Source organism: Panicum virgatum, chromosome 4K, assembly GCF_016808335.1.
Source record: "Panicum virgatum strain AP13 chromosome 4K, P.virgatum_v5, whole genome shotgun sequence".
NCBI classification, from domain to species: domain Eukaryota; kingdom Viridiplantae; phylum Streptophyta; class Magnoliopsida; order Poales; family Poaceae; genus Panicum; species Panicum virgatum.
In genome coordinates this window covers 8,218,910-8,228,035 of record NC_053139.1, presented here as the reverse complement: position 1 = coordinate 8,228,035, position 9,126 = coordinate 8,218,910, and the positions used below count along the sequence as shown (strand labels likewise).

At 52.4% G+C, this 9,126-nt stretch overlaps 2 protein-coding genes across 2 annotated transcripts; both read right to left on the bottom strand.

Annotated features, from left to right (window-relative positions):
- Positions 1 to 1,624: 1,624 nt before the first annotated feature.
- Positions 1,625 to 3,930, bottom strand: LOC120701844. Its single transcript, XM_039985653.1, has 4 exons — positions 3,919 to 3,930; positions 3,275 to 3,850; positions 3,044 to 3,141; positions 1,625 to 2,423 (listed from the first exon to the last, which is right to left on the bottom strand). Exons 1-4 carry the CDS (start codon positions 3,928 to 3,930, stop codon positions 1,925 to 1,927), a joined length of 1,185 nt encoding a protein of 394 aa, XP_039841587.1. The 3' UTR covers positions 1,625 to 1,924.
- A 1,768-nt stretch (positions 3,931 to 5,698) lies between these two features.
- On the bottom strand, positions 5,699 to 9,126 carry LOC120704610 (protein trichome birefringence-like). The gene is made up of 5 exons (XM_039989069.1): positions 7,241 to 9,126; positions 6,950 to 7,142; positions 6,657 to 6,850; positions 6,411 to 6,569; positions 5,699 to 6,316 (listed from the first exon to the last, which is right to left on the bottom strand). Exons 1-5 carry the CDS (start codon positions 9,073 to 9,075, stop codon positions 5,974 to 5,976), a joined length of 2,724 nt encoding a protein of 907 aa, XP_039845003.1. The 5' UTR covers positions 9,076 to 9,126; the 3' UTR covers positions 5,699 to 5,973.

Here is a 9,126-nt window from a genome sequence, read left to right as displayed (position 1 = left end):
TTCAGTTCAGTATTAAAATTTAATTTTATTACAGACTTGTTTCTAAATGAATTATAAATTAAAATAGAATTAAATTTTGGATAATGAAATATAGTATTAAACTTGTTTCTAAATATTGCAGCATAAGGCAATGGTTACCTCCAATTTTGGAGGATTTTCATGGACCGAAGAAAAATCTAATATGAAATCATGACACATCTTGTAATCCAATCATATGTTGTGTGTGTTGATTCTTCACCTAAATCACCGATCTTCTGGTGAATCTGAATTACCATTGCGAGAGGCCACCCTCTTTGAAGAGCTGCGTGCATGTAATGTTTCCATTCTTCCGTACTACTTATAAGCGTCCACTCCCAGAAATCCCCTTTTGTTTCCCAGGAAGTCACGGTATGAACCGTAAGCAAATGAGTCTTTGGATTCACATTAAACTTTCCGTGAAGCCATTTGCGTATGGAACCAAAACTCCTCTCTAGGGGTTTATCTAGACTGCAATGTCTTCGTTCCAATGCTGATAAATTTACTCCATAGGAATCACGAGTAGTTCTATAGAAATCACTGTAATGAACTTGAAACGCCACCTTGCTCGACATATCTGGCCATCCAAAGACTTAATTTTAATTAAACCAGTTTCTAAAACCATGGTACGGCTTCAATTATAACTACTAATCCGAACACTGAGCGGTTACAATTATAAAAAAACACTAATTATAGAATTAAAAATACAAAAAATTTAGAATGACAAAGTTGAGAAATATTGGTTACCTGCGATTCGAATCCAAAATCCGGCAGGGCTTCGCTGTTGCAACTCCCTCCCTCACCCCACGTCTCTCATTTTTCCCTCTATGGATGTTGTTTGCTGCAAATGCAGGTGGCGGGGACCTCGGTTTTTATATCGGGGGGAGCCTGCCGCCCCCCTGCCGGGCTGTAGGCCCCCTGCTGCCTCTTGACGGGCGGTAGGGGTATAAACCTGTAAATTGTGAAACCGAAAATATATTTATGTAAAAAATGATTTTGAAAAATATATATAAAAAAAACGCCACGGGAGAGGTTGTTGAAATTCCGGTCCAGTCTATCGCCCGGCCCAATAATGCTCGCAGCTTGCGCCCAAGGGAGCCCGGCCCGAATCCGATTCGGATGCCTGCTCTGTTCGACTTCGACCTCTCTTGGGCTTGAAGCCTTGAAACATCAGGCCAGGCTCCTTTCTGGCCCAAGGCCAAATTTCTGTTTGCGCCAGTCATCACGGTCCCGCCTCGGCTTGTCGCACGCGCGCGTCCTGCCGTGGTAGCGCAGGGAGCGTCGGAACCTTTGCTGCCTGCCTGGCTCGGTGGCTCCCCTCCGGCCGGCTGCTTCAGACTTCAGAGCAGCGGTGTCCGTTCGCTACCACCATGCTGCTTCTGACAAGCGACAACCAACACATGGAAGTACTACTGCGACTGTACGTCTGTACCATGGCTACAAAAGACAGTTTCAGAAAGGTAAAGAAGTGCTTTAAAAAAAAGGTAAAGAAAAAGGGTGTATCCGTAGCATTATTAGTTGATTTTGAATTTTTTATCCCAACTTCCAGCCCTCCATTTCGTCACTCGTCATTTTCTAGCACTTCCATGACTGATAATAGCCCTCAGAATTCCTGCCCCCAAAGTTGCACCGAGCACACAGTCCCTCTTTTTTGTTTTGAAAGATCACCGAGCACACAGTCGCAGGAAACTTGCATGATTGCAATGAATAATTCTGGCCGCGCGGCACGGCGGAGACCGGCCACGGACGCCGGCCCGGGTTGCCGCACTGCGGCACCAGCTCCTGCTCCGTGCCACCGCCGACATTCAAAGTCCCACCAAAAGAATTGCAGCGAGGATCAAATTGAATTTTCGCGTCGCCGACCAGCGAAACGCGCCACCAGAAAGAAAGAATCTGGCGGCCCGATCCCCTAGCATGGCGGCGGCAGGCTCGGCGGCGCCTCGGCCCTGCTGGGCGGCGGCGCGGCGGCGATCGTGACCATGGAGGCCGCGCCCAACGCGGCGGGGACGACGACCGCCGCCCTGGCCGCCCCGTGATGCTCGGTGCGCCCGAGCCGGCCCCGCGCCGCGGCGGCCGCCGCCGCCGCGCTCCGCATCCGGCCCTTGCCGAGGTGGTGCTCGCAGAGCGAGTACCCCACCAGCGTCGGCTGGCTGCACCGCCACCCGCGCCCGTTCACGCGGCTGCACCGCGAGCCCTCCAGCAGCACCGCCGGCCCGCGCCGCTTCTTCGCCCCACCGCCGCCGGCCACGGCCACCGCCGGCACCGGCACCAACGCTAGCTGTAGCCCACCGTTGCTCGCCCCGCGCTCCTCCGCCTTCGCCGCCACCACCGGCTCGGCATCACCACCGACGCACGCCACGCCGTCCTTCTTGTCCAAATTCCGATGCCCATTACTCACGGCACCGAATCTGCAAGTGCAAGACATACCATTCGTACAAAGACATTTCAGCACGACCGATTTCCAAAGGAAAAAAACTTAAAAAATAAAAAAAAATAACCGAACCAAACAGGTAGGTGGCGGCAATGTGCATCGGCTCTGGACGTGCACCGAGCCGCCAGGGGCCAAAGCGTGACCACGCGCGGATACCACCAAAGCCGCTAGGCTGGTGGTGATCGACAAGGAGCACTCCAAAGTGGCAGCGCGAGGCAAGGCAAACAAGCAAGCAACCAAGACGTGCGCATGGGCGACGGGAACAGAATCATACGTGGAGCCGTGGACGGATCATGGATGGGAGGACGTGCCTACAGGGTGTGTGCCTGCTTGTCTGACCGCAGGGGGGGTGGGGGTGGCGCGCTAAAATAACTGGGTCCGTGTCTGGTGTCCCTCGTGGCCTCCCTCATGGGTCAAGCTGGCATTGCTGCACATTTGCATCGCCCACTTTGAAAGCAGTAGATAGAAGAACACTAGTAGAACAGAGAAGATCAAAAGGAAAAGAACCTAGAATGCTTTCCCTTTTCTTTTAGTTCTGTATCTTTTGAGCAGTCAAAATTGCAAGGTGTCTTTCTTTTGCAGCTGTTTAATCCGTACCTCCTGCGGCCACCATCATCAGCACCAGCTGCAGCTCCATGCTGCTGCGCGCCACCCATGCTCCCGCCTCGATCCGCCGCCGCATTGCCGCCGCCGTCCTGCGCAGCAGAGAGCCACAAAGACGCAACGGGTTGAGCTAGATCTGGCCACCTCCTCCGCGGGGTGCAATGCAACTTGCGCAAGAACCGGAGCTGCTGCAGAGTGCAGAGAGAGCCAGGAGACGCGACGCACCTGCGGCAATGCCAGGCGCCTGGCGACCCCGGGTTTGTGCCCGAGATCCGCGCCCGCGCGCAGCGGCTTCGCCTCGCGATCCTCGCCGCCGCCGCCGCCGGCCGCCCCGAGCCACCCCCGGCCCCTCGCCGCGTTCCGCTGCGGCGTCGGCGGCGCGGTGGTGGACATGGTCGGATCTGAGCCCGGCTGCTGCGCGGGCTGTGGCCGCCTCCTGATCCTCATGGATGAGAGAGAGAGAGAGAGAGAGAGAGAGAGAGAGAGAGGAGGGTGGCAATGGTCGGAGATGGGAGATTTGGGGAGGGTGCAAATTAAAGAGGGAGAGCTTTTGGTTCCGTATGCCGCCTCGTGCCTGCGCGTATTTGTGGGGATGCAGCAGTGAAGTGTAGAGTAGTGGTAGATGGTGCAGTTTTTCCCAGCACTGCCCGCTGTCTTGGCTTGATCCGCGCGCGAGGCCGTCACTGGCGTAAGAGATCGCGCGACGGCATGTGCGCCTGGGAGGGAGCTCTGGTGGTGTGCAGGTGTGGTGTGGTGTGGTGTGGGGGTGTGAAAAGGCTGGTGAAATGTGTCGGTTTTAGACTTTTAAGTATAGCGGGGAGTACAGGCAATGAGACAAAACAACCCCGCGAAATCGAGATCCGACCCACACGATCAAGCATTACTGGCCAAATCACGACCGGTTTTTAAACCGGTTCCTGTGATCAAAATATCAAATCCTGCATCTCTCTCTGTTCTTGCTTTCCCTGTGGATCTTGAAACTTGAAAGAAAGGGTCGGACGGTCAGATCGAAGGTGGGGGCGCGGCGAGCGAGTTAGTCAGGCGGAGCAGTGGCGAGAAACTGGCGGAAAGCGAAGAGAGCTTGGCTGGGGGGGGGGGGGGGGGGCGCCGGACAGTTGGCAGCCCATATATAGACGACGACGCCTCGTGGGCGTTTCCGCGCCTGTGCTGGTGGGGCTCGGGATCGGGCCGGCGTAACTGGATGCGGTTTCGGCAAGCCATTGATGTGATTCTGGCTGGTCTCGCCAAACGGTGGCCAGATTGGAGGACCGAGAAGGAAGAAGGGCACGTTAACAGATCGAGGGAGAAGGACGCGAACACGGCAAAAATTGCAGCTTTGGTGATAGGGGTGGGATCGCAGATGGAGTTCGTGTCTCCAGCGTCGACAGATCTGCCAGACGAGGAAGGACGGAAGAGGACGGATAGGGCCTTCCATGGGCTCGAAGGATGCTCGCGCCGATTGATTCGCAGGCTCTTTGGCCCATGGGCTCTGAACTGTACACGGCGGCTGTGGCGTAGCGAAAGGAATTCTATTCTACAGTGCACACTAGTACTAGCTGACGGTGTGTTCAAAAAAAAACCTAGTACTACCTGACAAGCATGCCATTGCCACTGCTGTTTGTTTAGGCCTGAATGGAAGTTTCATGGAAGATTTTATGATATTAAATATTATTATTTTTGCTGATATGGCAAGGAGAGAGAATGATGAAGTTTCATGGGATGTGAGCAGAGTTCTAGTGATAAAACTCATCTGGCACAGTTACCTAATTCTCAGTCTAGGTAGTTTTGCCCATGAAACTTCCAGTGAGACTGGCTTTAGTAGCACCACTCACGTTGAGGTCAAGCATCAACGGAGCCAGTGATGCGGCGGCACCTTGTTTGAGTCTCGAATTTACCGACGCGCTAACAGAGGATTCAGTAAAGACGGCTTGATGATCACTGACGGCAGGGTTTAAATGGAGGCTACTGAGCTATCAATTGGCACACGAGATGACGAGAATGAGGCTTATGCGTACCACGAAACTATCTCCTGCTTCAACACAGATGCCACAAGCGGCAAGCCCATGGTGTTATCTGCGGAAAGCAGAAAAATCAACTTTCAAAAGTTTTTTTTTCCTGACTACAGCGAGCTGCGAGCAGGCCATAAACGACTGAGAGTTGACAAATCTCCGCAAACGTGTTTCAACCCAGAAAGGCCGTGCAAAATGCTGAAAGGATTCAGCAGCAAGAGCAGACCAGAATTTCTCGGAGAGAAGGAACAAATGCAGACCAGAAGTTAACCTCGTAAGGTCAAGCGGTTAGGCACATTAACTTTCCGCGTCGTGAATGGCAAGGCACGTCCTTCGAACTTTCAATATGCATCGTGAATGGCATGTAGGTACTTCCTAGTACATTGTTCACTAGGACAAAAATGCTGGCACTGGAGGGCGATCTGTACATTTTAAACCCCAGCAAGATATTTTATCACCCGTACATTAGGCATTAAAGCCTACCATTTTCCAACAGTTAGATCTTCATCTAAAATAGATCTTCCCAATCCCAGATTCATTCCTAGACATGAACTTCGAATGGGTAAAAAAACTATTAAAGTCTATTCTGAAGGAAGCAACCTTAGACACAGAGAACAGGCAGGGAATCACAGAAGACACATGAGCATCTATATCATCACATCTATTATCTATACTATTTTCTTATTTCTGATTATAGCTAGATATCAACTTTACAATATGACGTCCCAGAAGCCTCTACTGAAGAATCCGTGCTGGTATTGAGAGGTAACACTAACTGGACACAGTTTACTCTCTATATGGATTTAGAAAAAACCCAAGGTCCCGTGTGGATCTTAATTTGATCAGCGTGTTGACTATTATCCTAGACAACAACAGATCATATACAAGCACCCAGCAAAAAAATCCTACTTGCCTTTATTGTTGGCGCATTTGATGCTGTCTGATCAAAAGTTGAGCATAAACCAGCTCATTCCAGGAATCTGGTACTCCAGGTAGGCACCAGTGGCTGCAGTCCTGATATCTCTCAGGTGATCTCCTCTCCTCGTCAGTTAGGTTCTGCTTGCGGTAGATGGAAGGGTGCGCGTCCTTTCTGTAGTCAGTCATTCTAGTTATGTTCAAGTAGACAACTGGAGTTTTCATCTTGTGGATCACATCCTCCAAAATGCTCATCTTTGGTGGGTAGGTTGAAAGGTACTGCTCATTTGTTATTGGTTCACTCTCCTTGTCGCAGCTTCCACCTGAATTCCATTGACCGCCACTGCATAGTGGGGATGCACAGCAGCAATATATTTGTTCAGCTGACGTAAATGAAATATAGCATGGTAATTTGCAATAGAAAAGGGAATGCACACCTAAAATGAGATGCTGAGTAGCCTCTGAATAACACAGTGGTCTTTTGGGGGTTAACATTGGCATCAATCCACTTCGACCAGGTGAGAAGAGCTTTATGAAAGGCATCCACGACATTAAGCTCGCTATACACATGGTTGCCTTCTTGATAGTAGTCCTTCCTGTGGCGCATTCAATCTGTCATTAGTATTTAATCAATAATGAAAAGGGAATGCTTGTTCAACCAAAGAGCAGTCAAGGTGAGTCACCCCAGAGCAGTTTTCTCATGTGTCCACCAATGGCCAGTATTGAAGATTAGAAAGTCTGCATCCTTGTATTTCGGAGACGATTCCTCAACCAGGTCAAGCCTAAGAGTTTCCTTTTTCTTTCCACCACTGACTTGCATCTCCCATTCCCGTACTAGGAATGGGGAGCGGAAGAACTCCACGCTGCAGTTATAATCCTGAAAGTCATCAATGGAAAAGGCAATTAGGCAACAATACTAATTAGTTCAATGAACAGACACATGTGTAGTATAGAATCTGAACTTCAAAGTATATACCGTGAACAGGAAGGAGTACGAGCCTTCGGTCTTAAATTCACGCCTGCCAGATGCCTCGAAAACCTTCCTCTTGTCTTTGACAGAATTCCTCAAAATACACACAATGGATTCCCACATGTTCCTGTTGAGTGAATCACCAATGAAAACAAGTCGTTTTCCTCTCAGCCTCTCCAACATGTCGGTCGGGTTCAATCTGATACAACAACATCATAATTGGGCACATTACAGACCTAGCTTGAAACCAAATCACTAAAATCATTTTGCATTGCTCTAATAACACCTTATCCTCACCTTGGGATACTGCATCCGCTGGGTTGCCAACGGAGCTTCTGGTAAGCTAGATCTCGTCGGCCATTTAGATAGCAGTCAAAGGGCTCATCAATGTGAGGACACGATCCCTCCGGGTAGAGAGGGTACGAGTCATCCCTAACCCAATGCCCATGGAACATATCACAACTGGCCACCTGTTTGAACCAATCAGCTTTCTTGTTTCCACTAGAACCGCCATCCTGTTTTATTGTCGACTCGTTACCCTTACTGTTGTTTCCAGATTTTGAGGTGACTGCTTGGGCTGAATGGTCCTTTGATGAACCAGCATTGCCCTGCCCCTGAGTACCATCACCCTTCTGCTTATTCACTGTACCACTGCTTCCACCAGAAGCAATTCCACTGCTTGTCTGTTCCTGATTCTTCACAGCCGAAGATGCTACAACTGTGTTGTTCTTCGTTGGAGATCCAACTTCTTTCTCCCCTGCCAATGCCAGACTGCCCGTTTGATTCCTAATTGGAACAGCACTCGCACTGGTACTATTCTGCTCGCCTCCGTTATTGCTCTTCACCAGAGTAGTTCCAGCTGATTTATGGTTTGCATCACTACTTCCACTCCCTGGCTGAGCACCTGAACCATTATTTGAACTACCCTTCAGATCTGTGCTCATTGCCGGACGGGAGCTTCCAGTTGATTTACCGCTTGCATCTCCATTCCCGCTCCCTTGCTGAGCATCTGAACTGTTATTCGAACCAGCCTTTGTATCTGTGCTCTTCACCAGACTAGAATTTCCAGTTGATTTATGGCTTGCATCTCCGTTTCCACTCCCTGGCTGAGCATCTGAACTTTTACTCAGATCAGCCTTCTTTTCCGTGCCATTTCCAGAAGAACCACTGCTCCCGGCACCAACAGCACCTTGTGCCTTCAACGAGCTGCTATTTCCAGAAGCAGAACCACTGGTTGGAGCGCCACTTCCATTTCCAGCTTGATTATTAGAAGATCCGGTGCTCAAATCAACCTTCTCCGAGCTGCTACTCCCAGCAGAATTATTGCTGGGAACAGAATCTCCAACTTTGGCCTCGGCTCTCACAGGACTGCCTTGTCCGGCAGCAGCGTTGCTCGGGGCTCCGCTTCCACTTCCCGACTGCTTGACAGACGTATCAACACTCTGCTCACCTGTCTTCGCCGCGGCTCCGTCTCCGGCTGCACTACTGGCTGGAGATCCACTGCCGCCTCCCGCCCTACTACTGGAAACGACGGTGTTTCCATTATTCCGATCCACCGCGCCGTTCGGCGCACCGCCACTCGACGCAGAATTATTCGTCGGAGCTCCGCCTCCGCCCTTGCCGCTAATGCCGGTTCCGGCCAAATCGCCGGCGGGAGGCACACTCCCACCGCCGGCATTGCCGATCGGAGCACCAGCGCTACTGCCCAACTGCTTCCCAGACTCATGTGCCGCAGAGCTGTTGCTTCCCGCCGCGCTGCCCCCTGGCACTGGCCCACCGCTCACCTCGCCACCGCCGCCGCCCGATCCGCCTGCCGGGGCGCGCAGCGGCCCCGGCGAGGGCGCGGGCGCGTCGGCGGGCAGGATGGACGAGAAGAAGCTTGAAATCTGCGAGCGGTACGGCGCCGTGGACGCGTACACGCCGCCGAACCACGAGGCGCCGCCCGCGGCCTCGCCGGCGCCCGCAGAGGAGGGCGCGGCGAGGGCGACGTAGGCGGTGAACGCGGCGAAGGCGGCGGCGAACCCGTACAGGGTGAGCCTGGCGCGGCGCCGCGAGCCGCGGCCGCCGAGCGGACTTAGGGGCCCGGCGTCCGCGCACACCAGGCCGCCGCTCTGCTTCCACAGGCTCTTCATGCCGCCCGGGCCGCGGCGGCGCCGGGGCAACGGCGCGCCGCGCTCCGGGAG